Genomic DNA, 15,754 nt, shown 5'->3' on the forward strand with positions numbered 1-15,754 from the left:
GAATGGGCATGATATGCACTTAAAAAAAGCCGAGTTTTGTGAAGCAGCAGATGGAAATAACGTAGCATGTACCTCAGCAGGCAATGGTTTCTCGGTAGGGTGTTCCTGAATGCGCCTCGAACAAAAGTGCTGATGCCGCAATGGCTTCCAACAGCCAGATCTCTGATAATCTGTGCTCCTCTCTGCCTGTGAATAACTAGGTGATATATTCTGCCATCACTGTAGGTACGAGCGCATGCAAATTTCGGTAGCCTTGGTTAATGACTCTGGAAGATAACCAGCAAGGCCAACCCGGTATGCGATATGAAAACCAGCAGCAGCGAATAATGCTGCTGCTATATATCTCACTATTATCCAAAACTTCGCTGGAAAACACGGAAAGAAGAATGATACGCATTCAGAGCTACACGCTGTGCTGAACTGACAACTGAATTTTATTCATGAAGCATTTCTATATACAGGTATATACAGTGCAGGTAAAAAATTGGAGGGGACACTTAAGCTCCGCCTTAAGAATATGACGCGATAGCTTAATGGGTTAATTCCCATATATGCAGAATTGTTCGTTCTCTATTTTACATTCACAGATCTCTGAGAGTGCTCACACCACTCCTGGCGCAGTGGCGCAATGGTTAAGCGATGCGCCACTGCCCTGCGATATGGCAGGTGCTGCCACCGGCGGGCCTTGTGCGACCTAGGTTGCTCTTCCCAAATGACCAATCATTGATTTAACTGCCACCTGCCACGGTGAGCAGTTTTCTCACAATCCGGTGGTCAAGTTGTGATAACACCACAAGGTCACATGACCTAGCTGGCCCACGTACATCCTTCCTTGCTTCTCCGGGGATTTTTCGGGGATTTTTCGCTCACGGTCAACGACGCCGAATTTTCTGCGACACGAGGACCTTATCGCTATCGCGGTAAAACAGTCGACAATCAGTCCCGTCGTGTGCTCCTTTTTTACCCTCGTCTTCCCCCATAAAAAATGCCTTTCCTTTCGCGAGAAGCGATACGGACGTGCTGCTCACTCGTGTGTCTTTACATTAGAAGCTTCTTTTAGCCTTGATAATTTTCTAAACGGGAATATGCAAGATGGGGGTAACGAAGGAACATGTGACGGGAATGACTGTCAACTGTTTCATCTGCACAGTAAATGTATATCATCATCAGCATTACTACACCCACTGTAGGGCAAAGGACTCTCCCATGTCTCGCCAATTAACGCTGCCCTTTCCCAGCCGCTCCCACCCTATGCCTGCAAATTTCCTAATCTCATCTGCCCACCTAAGTTTCTGCCGCCCCCTGCTACGCTTGCCTTCTCTTGGAATCTATCCGTCACCCTTGAGGACCAGCGGTTATCTTGCCTTCGCAGTACATGCCCCGCCCAGTTAAGCCCGTTTCTTCCTCTTGATTTCGACCAGGATGTCATTAACACGCGTTTGTTCCCTCACCCACTCTGCTTGCTTCCGGCCTCTTAACGTCACGCCTATTTTTTTCCTTTCCATGGCTCGCTGTGCTGTCCTTAACTTAAGCGGAACCCTTTTCGTTAGCCTCCACATTTCGGCCCCGTAGGTGAGTACCGGTAAGATACAGCTGTTGTACACTTTTCTCTTGAGGGAAATTGGTAAACTCCCACTCATGATCTGAGAGAACCTGCCATATGAGCTCCACTCCATTCTTATCCTTCTAGTTATTTCCCTCTCATGATCCGGATCAGCTGTCACTACCTGCCCTAAGTAGACGAATTCCTTTACCACTTCCAGCACCTCATTGCCTATTGTGAACTGCTTTTCCCTTGCTAGACTGTTGAACATTACTTTGGTTTTCTGCAATCTGTCTAACTTATTGATCATGACTTGCAGTTCATCGCCTAAGTGACTTAGCAAGGCAATGTCATCAGCGAATTTCAGACTATTTAGGTATTCTCCATGAACTCTTATCCCCAACTGTTCTCAATTCAGGCTTCGGAATACCTCCTGTAAATAGGCGGTGAATAGCATTGGCGAGATTGCGTCCCCTTGCCTGACGCATTTCCTTATTGGAATTTTATTGCTGACTATCGAGGACTACGGTATCTGTACAGTTCCTATATATATCTTCCAGTATATTGACATAAGGCTCATGTACGCCATGATTCCGCAATGCCTGTATGTATGCTGAGTTTTCCACTGAGTCAAATGCTTCCTCATAATCAATGAAGGCTATATATAGGAGTTGGTTATATTCCGCGCATTTCTCTAACATCTGATTGACAGTGTGAATATGATCCATTGTGGAATATCCTTTACGAAAGCCTGTCTGATCATTTGGTTGATTAAAGTCTAAGGTTGCGCTGACTCTATTAGCGATTACCTTAGCAAATACCTTGTAGGCAACGGCATTTTAGTTAATTCAGCGTAGCGTGTGTGTGTGTGACTGTCGCTAATCGGTAACGCGTCCCCGACTTTCCGAACGGGAACACTATCGCGTGCAGGTTCGAACAAGAGAACAAGGAAATCAAACAAAACAAAACGAAGCCATATTTGTAATTTAAAGGAAAACAGCGAATAAGAAACGAAAGTACCAATAAAACACACACTCAACACGCGTACAACACTACATATTAAAGGAAAGCGTTCACCAGATATTGAGCGTCCCAGGTGAAGAGGGGGTGCCTTGCAGACAGGATGGAATGCGGGTTGATGGACTGCGACGTGTCGCTGGCGTTGCGTCGACGGAAGCGGCGGAAGGAAGCCAGGTGGTAGTAGCAGCGGAGAGGACTGCAGGAAGACGCCGGTGGTCACCAGTAAAGAGCCCGAAGAACTTGACAGCAGTAGGAAAAACGTAGCCAGGTCCCGTCGACGGCGTCACGAAACGCCAGAGGCTTAAAGCAGGCTATCCAAGAGTGCCTTTCGGCAGCTCGGACCCTCAGTCCATCGGCTGCCACCTCCACACTGGCAAGAACCGCGGCAGGCTTGCGTCGGTGATCCAAGGGAGGTCCACGGCAGCACGGACCCAACGTCCGAAGGCTGGCAACTCCGCGCTTGAATGACGCAGGAGACTGGCGTCGGCGATCCAAGTGAGACCCATGGCAGCACGGACTTAACGCCTGACGGCTGCCACATCCACGCTTGAATGACCCGATCACCGCTGCTCTGTCTCCCTTCACAGCTGGGGTTTCTGACACGTCAGCTCTCAGCTCCTCGTGCTCGCCACGCTCTTTGTCGCCGTCGTCTCGCAAACACCCTTCGCACGCGCACACACGCAACGCTGGGCTGGCACGCGCAGCCCTCCGCTTACCGACGCACAACTGTCGACATACCGCGTTCGAAAATCCCCCGACGATTTCGTGTGCACATCACAGTGACTATGTCTCATTCTTCTGTCCGGGTCTTCCGGCGCTGTTTTGGATAATGCGGAACAAACTATCCCATAAAGCCACTTTGTTTATGCAACACTGAGTAACATGACAGCTGACTAACAAGCTGTTTAACGTTTACTCTAAACATTCAGGCAAGTTTACAAAATGAAATCAAGGCCATCATAATAACGCTTATCCCAACTATAAAAAAAACAACGTTGTCACGTTTTGGTGCCACTGGAGTGGAAGAGCTTAGAGTATACATTCCCCCTATATGAATTTTTGTTTGCATTGAGGAGAAAACTCTACCAGACCAGAGGCGGGAAGTGTACTCACCCCCCATAAGCATCAGCTCACGGTGCAGCGGCAAGGCAAACTGCCCCCGCAGCACGAGTAGGTGGGGCCAGATGCCCGGGAAGGTGCCGCTAAAGTCGGTCCCCTCGGTAGCGAAGTTGCAGAAGGCGCCCGCGCACATGATGCCGTGCGGGTGGCAACCGAGCAGGTAGTTGCGGTCGGCCGGAAGCTCACAGGTCTTCACTAGCCGGATAGGGAAGTAGTCCCGGAAGTACCTGCGCCGTTCCTATCACGCTGCCTCCTTTTCTGCTGATATGCATTTACTCAACTCGCGAAGATACCTATTGAACTACAATGCGTACTGTACTCGGCAAAACCGTTTAACCCTTTCAGGCGCCATGTACGCTGTCGTGTACACAGCGAAATCTCATCTTTTTGCGAATCGTGCGCTACGGCTATAAGAAATTTCGTTGTTTGCTGCAGATTTAGCTCTATTCAAACCCTAACTGTGGTGCTTTTGTATGTAACCTAGCGAACACAACAAATATTGTTTGCCAAATCTGTCAACTCGGCAGCATATATATTCCTTGACACAATCGCACACACTGATTTTGCCACGTAATTGATTCTGAGCCGGCAAAGCATGTAACTGACTGCGTGTTCCCCCGTGTACTTATTTCCTTCACTCGTCAGAAGGAGGCGAAGACCACTAAACTTGATAGTTTGCAATATGAGACACCCGCCGCGGTGGCTCAGTGGTTAAGGTGCTCGGCTACTGAACCGGAGTTCCCGGGTTCGAAACCGACCGTGGCGGCGGGGTTTTGTGCAGGAAAAACACTAAGGCGCCCGTGTGCTGTGCGATGTCAGTGCACGTTAAAGATCCCCAGGTGGTCGAAATTATTCCGGAGCCCTCCACTACGGCACCTCTTTCTTCCTTTCTTCTTTCACTCCCTCCTTTATCCCTTCCCTTACGGCGCGGTTCAGGTGTCCAACGATGTATGAGACCGATTCTGCGCCATTTCCTTTCCCCCAAAACCAATTATTATTATTATTAATATGAGACACTATATGCACAGGGTGTTAGAACCACAGTTTTTAGTCTTGGTGTAGATGTAGCGCTTGTTTCATGTGTTCAACTAAAACTAGCTAAATTTATTGCTTCATTTGACCTCATGGGTCTGAAGGGAGGGAGATATTGGGTCTTCCTCATTTGGCAATTAACTCGTTTAATCGCAGTACGTACGTGCCATTTATCACGCGAGGAGGAAGGTGTTCGTTTCAAAATTTTCATGTTGAGGATATACTGTGCGTAAAGCCATGCTTTGTGTGGTGTGAGCAGAGGTTTGGTTTGTGCTTGTCGCACTATACTCCGTTTCATGCATCAGGTGCAGTGGGGTCAAAGCTAGCGTTCTTGTTTGCGCTGCCTATATGCGCGAACAGAAAGTAGTGCGTTCCTTCCGGTGACCGAAAAATTGTAAATGCTTTGCGAGAAGGCTTACTACATGATGCATTTGCCGTGAGCTTGAGTAAATGCACTCTTCTTGCTGACGACACGCTGTCGCTTTCTCGTGTCTTAGACCACTAGGCCACAACACAAGCGCGGAGTAACAGGCCTCCCTTTATTTTTTCATGCGGTCTTCTTCCGTATCTTTCTTAGCTTTGTACCTTATGTATGAAGCGAAGTATAGTGATCATCGTTCCCCTCTGAATAGTTTGTGAGGCACGACGGATCTTTGCTCGAGGTATTGCGGTGTTCTGAGTGGGCTGCGTTTCTTTTCACTTTCCGCATGATTTTCTTCAGTGGAAATTCTCGGAACCCTGTCAGTACTGGCATGGCCAGCGAGGTTACTGTTTCGTTCCCGATCGTACCTGTATGACCTGGCATCTAAATAATTTCGCACTGTCTGCCCTTGCACTCATAGAAGATGGCTGCTGTGAGATGTGCATTGTTATCAATGTTTCTGCGAAGCGCACGGAGCATGTCTCCGGATTAGCCAGTTTGATAACGGTGCCGACAACCGCTTTTCGGTAAGGAGAAGCCGTTTTGTTACTCAGTTAATGATTACAAAGACCTATGAGAAGAATAGAATAATGATAAATTTTTGCACAACATAGAACTTCCATGCCAGGCAGCTGTATTCGACGACCTCGTAGCCCCAGTCAGACAAGAATGCTGCCTTTTGCAATTGTACTGCTGCACCCTCAAAATTGAACCTGAGAAATAAAACGGCTCAGTTGTCAGCTTCACATCTATGCTTGCGAACAGCGGCTCCCGCGAGGAATATCCGCTCACTTCCAGATGGTCCAGCGGCGTGCCCAGTCGCTTCGTCGGCCCCCACGGTCGCACGTGTTGCGGTCCCAGTAGAGCCAGGCGGCGTAGAGCAGCGACAGCGGATAGAGGCGCGTGCAGAGCAGCACGTACAGGAGCAGCAGCCAGCCCACAATGCCTTGGGCCAAGAACGAGAAGGTGAAGTATACTGCCGCCAGGGTCTCCAGGCGCCGGTGGAGCGGCAGCTGCAGAGGTGCCCACTCCATGCCCACGAACCGCATCCCTGTAGTAGAACACGCTGGATGTACGAGAACCGCCCTTGTCTTTTCGTTCGTGCAGCTTCCAAAGCCAGCTGCAGCTGCACCGGATGGGCAAATCTTTTTTTTTTTGCACAGGCATGCATGCAGGAGATTCAGAGCGTTTTAACGCTGTCTGTGCTCAATCATTGCTTGCGTTACGTGATGGTGACGATGCAGTAACGTGACCTGTGAGCGGATAGTTAGAATGCTAAGGTCTGTTACGAAACTCAAAATCAAAATCTTACTGCACACTGTGGCCAGACCACATGTTGAAGCTGCCTTTGAGAGTGGCAACGTGATATTGGCGATGGATTGCAGCTCTTGCTACTCTTTTTTTCTGCGCTGCTTCCACGTTTTTAGTGGTTTGAGAAGCACAGAGCAGCTTAGCTACGGGCCGGAAGTGGCGTAGAAGTCACTTTCGTCCAACGTTTAGACCAGTCACAGTGCCGAATGTTTGCACATGGGCAACATAGGGAAGCTTTGCAACAGTTGTACAATTACAGAGCCCTAAGCGGTCACAGACTGCGGCGGTAGATGGAACGGCTAAATGTTCTCCGGGGCCAGAGAACAGCGAGCCAGAGTCAGCGGAGGTACCCCATGGGAATTTCGCTTGCGAAACGCAAGGAAGGGAGGCGCGCTGTGGGTTCTTCCGCTTCTTGCGAACTATATACGCAGGAACGGTCGATCTGCACGGAAGCTCACGTGCACATCCGACATAGTCGCGGAATGTTTTGTGTTCAGTTTGAGACCGAATTGGACATGACTTTCAGCCACACGAAAGATTGGCAAACCTATGAAGAAGGAAACAACAGCTCCCTTCCTGTTTTTATTTAAATTGGAATTAAACGGAGGCCTTGGGTTGCCTCTATAAGGTAAGTTTACGACCGCACCACGGCTCTGTCCGACAGTTGTAGGTCTTCCCATGCACAGTTATACTATTACGTTTCATCGTTCTCAGTACGACTTCCAACGCACTAGCTGTGAGAGAAGCACATGCCAGGGTCGGTGACGCCGTCCTACTCCGCTCCAATAAACTAAGTTTTTTGTGCGCAAGCAACACAGATATTGTGTTGGGCATCCTTCTTTTCTGTCTGTCGTCGTTTCTGCACGGTTCATTCCGTAACGAAGAAAAAATGGTTGCTGCCACCGTGAAGGCATCTGGGCACCTCAACCCCGTAACTCGATTTCTGGCTGCATTTCCCCCTTTGCCTCATGCTCAGCACGAGAGTACATGCGCCAATTCCGCGACCCGTCTCATGACTTCCCCAAAGTGACAGCGGAAGCTGCCAGCTTCCCTGCGTGCGAAGTTGACTCACGGCTGCTCCAGAACCGCTGATCTGTTGAAGCCGTCGCAGCTCACCGTTACTTACAGCTCCACTGTCAACAAACGATGACGATAAGGAGCATACATTCAAAGCCAAGCGACCATTTTCTAGAGGTAAGTTGTCAGTTCCTGGTGCCTCTTACCTTTTTGCTCCGGCCGGAAGGGCGCAGCTGTTGAAGGCATTAATGTTACCCGAAAAAACGCCACACTACACGCCGCCGACGAGCGGCACTTCTCGGCTCTTTCCCGACGTATGTTCCCACACACAAGGAAGGTCGACTGCGCATGCGTTTACACTGGCACGCAATTATGAGCTAACTGCACTATCAGTACACTCGAGGAAGGAGGAAGCGCTGGAGGCAGTCCACAAGGATACTCCATGTCAAGCGATCGTCCACGTTCCCATCTTCGGCGGCAGGGGATGCGGTGCTTGCTTGATGACAAAGTCGTATTACAGAGAAGTGACCGCGTTAGGAACAGTCAGCGTTAGTATAGCGTACTGCGCGCTTGTGTACTAGGCTTGGGCCCGCAAATATGCCACCGAAACGGCACGCCGTTCGGAACCCGTCGTACTCGTGGCCACTGAGCAAACACGGCGGTTCAGCGCGAATCCAGTCCAGCGGACTTCCACTCCAAGGAGAAACAGCACTCTGCGATCAAACAGTAAACACTGCGTTGGTGGATGGAGGTGCGCTTTTTTTTCCGCGCGCGACGCAGCTCTGGCAGAAAGTGAAAGGCGGAAAACCGGTCGCCGGAGTCGACGACAGTCCCGCCGGGCAGCCGAAGTTGCGTCACTGCCAGGTCAGGGACGGACGGCGTTTCTCCATGCACACCGTTTCTGGCTGGCAGCGTAAGGGGGCTAGCGGACAGTCACCTGTCGAACGGCCCCGTTAGCCCCGTTAGTGCGGCAGCAGACTCGGGGCAGATATCGACCGCCTGGCTTTCCTTAACGGACAGGTGTGAATGAAGCATTATAGCTATGCGCCTTTACATCTCTCACACGAGAGCTCGGGAAGCATTGTGTGCGCGAGCGCGTTGAATTCATTTAAGGTCTTTAAGAGTGCAGCCGCTGAAGCGATATACTTACTGTCCGCTGCTTGTAAAGTCGGCGCATTGGCCGGTTCGCATGGAGGTTTAGTAGGCCTCAGCGTGCTACATTTACTTCTGTCCCCCCCAGTACAACCGATATTACGACAGCGCAAGAAAGTGTAATACTTTCCCTTTTTCTTCCCTCGTTAATTTCGGCTACAGTGGCCGTGTAACGAAAGCGCGAGATCACCGTGACCTTTGAATCATGGAAGCAGTTGAATCGCTTCCCGAAAATAAATCACAAATGCAATTGGCGAATAATTTTTTTCTTGAAAGAGGAAGGGGGGGGGGGTTGATCGCTGGTGATTTCTTCGGGTGATCGCGGCGTTTCGCTGCAGACTTAGTGGCATCGTACAGTAGGTCTGGTGGAGCTCGTTGCGCCTTTTGGCGGTGCAGTCTGTGCGCTATAATTTTAACGCAACACTGTTAAGGGTACTCAAGTCGCAGAAGATTCGGCATCGTCTTCGTTAGCCGTGAGCTGAAAATCCACGCGAAATGCCCAGAGAAGCAACCTAGGTGGTACACTTTGGTCATGTAACTTCCTGACCTCATCACAACCTGCCCATCGAATTATGAGCAAACTGCCCACCGCGGTAGGTGGCAGTTAAATTAATGATTGGTCGCTATAGAGCTGCTCGGGAAGAGCAACCTGGGTCTTACAAGCCCCACAGGTGGCAGCACCTGCCATCGCAGGACAGTGACACTTTGCTTGATCGCTGCACCACTGCGTTAGGAGTGGTATGAGGATTCCCACAGACCTATGAATGTAAAATATAGAATGACCGATTCCGCATATACGGCCATTAACCCATTAGCGCGAATACGCGTCTTACCCTTAGGGCTGAGCTTAATTGTCCCCTCCAGTTTTTATTTTATTTCCCCCCCCCCCCCCCCCCCGTGCAATGTAACGAATGTAGCTTTGCAAGACCATCACACGCGAATGCGCTCATTTGTTCGAGGGGGCAATCAGTATGTCAGAAAATAACGCTTTGAGTTATTCTGTGAGCATTTGACGTCGTTTAACGCTTCGGATAGGAAGTAAGCACCACTTCTGTCTATATCGTGCAGTGGCCCACAAAAAGGTGTCTAGATGCACACGAACGATTTCACCGCTGATTTTGTTGTTATTAACGAGTGGTCTGGTTTTATGGAGTTTAATATCCGAGAGTGATTCAGGCTACGAGGGACGCCGTAGTGAAGGGATCCGGAAATTTCGACCACCTGGGGTTCTTTAACGCGCACTTGCATCGCCCAATAGACGGGCCTCTAGCATTTCGGCTGCATTAAATGCGACTGCTGTGGCCCGGAGGGAACCCATGTATTTCGAATCAGCGGCCGAGCACCATAACTAACGAACCGCCGTGGCGGCTTATTTACGATTTGCCTAGGACTCGAGAAGATCATTTCACTTATGAGCTTTCCTTTACGTTGTGGCAGATTTTGCGTGCTTCCGAAACATACATGGAACCCTAAAGACTGTGGAAAATGCCACTTATGCCGCAGGGACTAATAGTGCAAATAAAAGAATAGAAAATTTTCCGTTAAATGCCAAGGGGTTGGACATTTCAGTTTGTATATTTTGAAAATTCCGTGTACCTTTTCTAGGTGTTTTTATTTCTGAACGCAGTTTTTGGGTTTCTTCGTTGAAAATGATTTTCCACGGATGAGTTAACAGATGTTTCGATGACAGTTTGGAACTCCTGTGCGGTCAAAAGTCACTTAAAGTTTATCTTGTTTTTATTTAGCTCGAACAGTCAATATATATATTGACAACAGTCACCGAAACCAAGGCACATAGGGGAATGTTTGTTTTTTTAATGTTTAGTGCTGACCAGTGGGGTAATAATTCTTAGATTAATATATCGCTTAAAGAAAATTAGTTATAAAGCAGCAGAAAAAACAACCATGCCGCTAGTGGAGCAGTGCCTCAAAACGCACAATTGAGCTACCTAATCTGAAGGTACAGCCTTTGCCAAAAGTAACCAGGCTGCATGGTTTGCTTCTCATTCGAATGGTAGCGCCCTTATGGCTCCCCTAAAGATCAGAAATTTCTCGGAAGATGGGGAGAAATGTTTTCCTTACCACACAGAGATTTAGAGCTTTAGGGCTGGCATAATAGCTTCAATATAGGACTGAGGAGCAAACCGCCTAGCCTTGTTACTTTTGGCAAAGACTGTGCCATCGTCTCATCACACTTTAAAGTTCTACAATACCCCTGGAGTACAGCACAAGATATACGCAGACGATATTCCCGTATGGGCGATGGAGAGCTCCCAGGGTGAAATCGAGGCCGCTCTCCAAGCGGCCGCAGACGTCATCGATGAAGAGGCCAGGAAAGCAGGCCTCGAATGCTCCCCTTAAAAATCGGACCTTATGTTCTTCCACAAACATTAATTAAACGCGCCCTTGACGACAGTCATTATACAGGGCATGGAAACGACTTAGGTCCAGAAGATTAGGATCCTGGGGATCAGGCTGTAAACGGACTCGGGCAACGCCTCCACGATCAATAAACTTAAATGGACCGTCCACGAAACTGCCAGACTAATATACAGAATTACTAATAAAAAAAGAGGCATGAAAGAACACGACCTCTTCAAGCTAATAGACGTCTTTATCATAAGCAAGATTACACACTCGCTCCCGTACCTAAGACTCAGAAGAAACGAGGTGGAAAGAGTCGACGCCATCATCAGAATGGCTTATAAAACTGCCATGGGCCTGCCTCGCTCGACTCCCAAAGAGGAGCTACACTAACTCGGGGTTCACAATACCTGCGAGGAACAAGGAAGCACAACAAACTGCCAAAATAAGGCGCCTGTCTAGCACTCCCGCCGGCAGGAGAATACTCGACAGGCTGGAGATTGAAGGTGAACTCTTAGAAGACCTCCCCCAAGGTATCCGAAGCAACATCTGAAAGAGGATCACCGTCCAACCTCTCCCGCGAAATATGAACCCTCACGCGCACCAAGGCCGAAGAGAAGCAAGAGTGAAGAGCCTGCACAAGACCCTGAGCCGGCTGCAGGATGTCCTCTACGTCGACGCCGCAGAAGACGCGGAGAACCAGAACAAGTACTCTGTATGCGGATTAACATACCCCGGAAATCAACCAGCAAGACTGGCTATGGCGGAGACGGTTTCCACCTCTAGACCGCTAGTCGCGGAGGAGGCCGCCATCGCCGCGGCCATCGCCTTTACTGACTTACTACCATAGTAATCGACTCGAAGTTGACGATCAGCAAATGCACCAGAGGTAGGGTCTCCGTCCCGCCGCGCAAATATTCACAGAAATAAGAGACTCTTGTCTCTTGAGAGCCATTGAACTCATATGGACCCCAGCTCACGCGTGGAATCCGGAAAAAGAGGCTGCCCACCAACACGCTCGAGAATTAGCCGGCCGAGCGGTGGCGCAAAGTCAGGAACCGGAAGCTTTCGCTGAGCCACTCGCATCATACAACGAGCTCACAGCACAATGCAAAGCATTAAGAATAACACTCACCACCACCCCATTAAACACTGACCAGACAGCAACAGGTCATGTGGAGACAACTACAGACGGGGACCATCTCCAACCCAAACTACATATCTAAATTCATAAATAAGGATATCAATCCCTCCTGCTACTTTTGAGGCGAGAAAGATAACTACCATATGATCTGGGCGTGGCAAGTCAGTAAGCTTGCCCCAGAACACTTGCCTGATCCCTCCAAAAAAGCATGAGATAAGCTCAGGTCCAGCGATGACCCTGACATTCAGTCCAAGATTGTCGAATGGGCCGGCGTCGCCAAAGGTCCCCACGGCCTGCGGCACGCTAGCTAACTTTCTTTAATCCCCTACGCTTATGCGCAATAAAGTTTTTCCCGCCTCAACCTCCACTGTTGGCTAATTTTCTCCTTTGACTAGGGGCAACTCCTACTCTAATACTGACGATTTTTTCGGTTAAGATCGAATTTCAAAAATTCCGTTCGACGTAGTTTTATTGTTTCTTCTTCTCGGCTTTTAACCAAAACATTCAACCCCCACATATACCAAAGCACGCCTTATAAGCACCCTAGATACGAGTGTGGAGCTCTAGTACTTCACCGGCCAGTCATTACATGGTTAAGATATGAAATGAAACCGGCTTCTCAACGCACAGTGAATATTCTAGGCACGTTTACCACGATCATCATCTGAAGATCCCTAGACCCGATCGCATGGTGCTCAGAGCGCGTTCGCTGTAACACTGATGTATCATCGCTGAAGCCTGAGCTCCTTGTCAGGTTGCGCAGACTTACTCAGGCAAAAAAATTTGGCAGTGACTTATCTCAGCTATGCCGGGATATACGTATTGCTGGCTGCAGTTTCACCCTGGTTACGCATGTTGTCGAGCTTGTTGTAGTGACTAAAATGTTAAGCATTGAAGTATTCGGTGAAACACATTGTTTATTTATTCAATTGTTCTGAGAGATGAACAGTGCCCGATGATCGGTAAAGTAACACGCAGTTGAATCAATGCTGCCTACATTGTACTGATACCCCGTGGAGACCGACACTCGAACCGCGGCTGTAAAGGAAGGAAAATGAAATGGAAATTGGTTTTAAGGAAAAGAAATTGCACGTCTCTCACAGGTCACGGTGACATCACATGCGCAGGTCATGAAAGTGGGTTCTGCTGCGGTGGCTCAGTGGTCAAGGCCCTCGGCTACTGTTTCGGAGTTCCCGGGTTCCAACCCGACCGCGGTGGCTGCGTTTCGATCCTGGAGGCGAAAGGCGCCCGTATGCTGTGCGGCGTCAGTGCACGTTAAAGATCCCCGGGTGGTCAAAATTATTCCGGAGAACTCCACTACGGCACCTCTTTCTTCATTTCTTCTTTCATTTCCTCCTTTGTCCCTTCCCTTACGACGTGGTTCAGGTGTCCGCCGATATGTGAGACAGATACTGCGCCATTTCCTTTCCCCCAAAACCAAATTTTCATGAAACGCCGGTGAACTTTGATGCGTTCAGCCGAACGGCAGGTGTGATCCATCCGACGCCTGCCGTGGAGACCAACACCCGAAGCGCGGCCGTAAGAGAAGGAGATTCAGGGCAGCCATGGTCTTTAATCAACCAAATTATCAGGCAGGCTTTCGTGAGGGATATCCAACAATAGATCATATTCACACTATCAATCATGTGATTGAAAAATGCGCAGAATATAACCAGCCCCTATATATAGCCTTCATTGATCACGAGGAAGCATTCGACTAAGTGAAAACCTCAGCAGTCTTAGAGGCATTGCGGAATCAGTGTATAGAAGAGCCTTATTTCAAAATACTGAAAGATGTACATAGCAACTGCACCGCTACCATAGTCCTCAATAAAGTCAGCAATAAAATTCCAATAAGGAAGGGCGTCAGGCAAGGAGACACGATCTCGCCAATGCTATTCACCGCCTGTTTACAGGAGGTATTCCGAGGCCTGAATTGGGAACAGTTGGGAATAAGAGCCAATGGAGAATATCTAAATAATCTGCGGCTCGCTGATGACATTGCCTTGCGGAATCACTCGGGAAATGAACTGCAAAGCATGATCAATGATTTAGACAGGCCGAGCAGAACGGTGGGTCTAAAACATGCAGTAAACCAAAGTAATGTTCAACAGCCTAGCGAGGGACACAGCAATTCACTGTTGGCAGCGAGCTGCTGGAAGCACCTCGCTACCACTCCGCCGCCGACAACGGCGCCGGGTTTTCCTCTAAACGGGGCCGTTTACTTTATCACGTTAAAAATTTCGAGCTGTCGTACCTCCACCAAGAAAGTAACCAACCATCATAGTGCACTTGCTAATAGCAAATTATTTTTTGAGTCCCCAGCGATGTCCAGGAAGGACCACATTTCCTATTATATCCAACAATTCTGGACAAAAACTTCGTTGAATGGAAAAGAGTTTATGAGCACTGTTTTTTCACATACTGTAAGATTTCATTATAACAACCAATATATGCACACATCTTCCGTCGGCAGGCTTGCATTGCTTGCTGATAACGTCTTTGCTATTGTCAAAAGCGTTTCCCATTGTTTTTTTATTACAGTCTTTACTGCTTAATTCGAGCGGTGGAAACACTATAAAAGAATGATTTTTCTACATATCGGGAGAATAGACCATCGCCGTCAATATTTGTGTGTGTGGCAACAGCAAAGTGCGCTGAGACTATCGCATTGCGTTCACAAATTACGAACCTGTTGCGCTTGGTGTTGTAGCGTTTCGGACCTTCAGCCCCAAAGGAACAAGATTCCCGCAGCCGTCTGCTCTGCCGATGCCACGCAGCCTCCCAACAGCGGAGCGCGAAAGCTGGAGCTAGACAGCTGCTGCAGCTGCGGAGTTGCGGCAACTCAACCAAGCGGAACGGTGAAATCTCGCAAACATTCCTTCTCTCCCCGAGCCATGGGAGTAAAGAGATACCGAGCAGCGCCGCAGGGAAAGGGTCCTGTCTGGTCATTGCACACTCATTCATTTCCGACAGAATCGTGCAAACTATACATGCACATATGCCATCATGAAGGTCATCCTGTCTCGATAGCCGAGGCAAACGCGTAAATGCTGACGAGGCCTTGGAACAATGCATTTGCACATAACACGACACCGAACAGTACAGCTGTCTTTAGAATTTTTTTTTGGAACACACTCAGAAATCGCCTATAAAGCACGAACAGATTTCAGAGAAAAATAAAGAAACATCAAGGCTGCATTGCGGCGACTGGTTTCAGTGGCAGTTAATGTCACGCACTGTTGCACTCAAAGCAAGAAAAGGAAGCAGCGACCAAGATAGAAGTACATGCTGTTGGGCTAGTTGGTTCATCATAAAGTTGAATGGCGCAAAGGAACAAACACAGGAAGACACAGAGACAGAAACAGCGCCTACTACCAACTAAGTTTATTTCGGAAAACGCCACCTTTATACGCCAGTACATTATCACCATCAGTGCGTTATCATAGCCAGGACAAGCTAACAAGAAAAAATATATATGTACAGAAAAAGATTACATTTATGCATAAAAGCCAGAGAATTGCTACTCTCAGAACAAGATATGAAAAATTTACGAATATGATAACAAGATGGTAGGACAAGATCTACACATGGCCATCTAAATAATCCAGTTCCCGGCCGCTGAGTTTGA

At 48.6% G+C, this 15,754-nt stretch overlaps 1 protein-coding gene across 4 annotated transcripts in view; it reads right to left on the minus strand.

Moving 5' to 3' along the window:
- Positions 1-14,952, minus strand: part of LOC144099398 (2-acylglycerol O-acyltransferase 2-like) — a 29,463-nt gene extending 14,511 nt beyond the window's left edge. For 2 of the 4 annotated variants that reach the window (XM_077632660.1, XM_077632658.1), the window contains exons 1-3: positions 7,670-8,231; positions 5,928-6,186; positions 3,677-3,909 (exon numbers count right to left, since the gene is read on the minus strand). In XM_077632660.1, the coding sequence (XP_077488786.1) occupies positions 3,677-3,909; positions 5,928-6,186; positions 7,670-7,709 (532 nt within the window). In that variant the 5' untranslated portion in view covers positions 7,710-8,231. Of the gene's footprint in view, positions 1-3,676; positions 3,910-5,927; positions 6,187-7,669; positions 8,232-14,815 lie in introns of those variants that run through there. The other 2 variants (XM_077632659.1, XM_077632661.1) reach the window with 2 other exon arrangements.
- Between the last annotated feature and the right edge of the window lie 802 nt (positions 14,953-15,754).

Source organism: Amblyomma americanum, chromosome 7, assembly GCF_052857255.1.
Source record: "Amblyomma americanum isolate KBUSLIRL-KWMA chromosome 7, ASM5285725v1, whole genome shotgun sequence".
NCBI classification, from domain to species: Eukaryota; Metazoa; Arthropoda; class Arachnida; order Ixodida; family Ixodidae; genus Amblyomma; species Amblyomma americanum.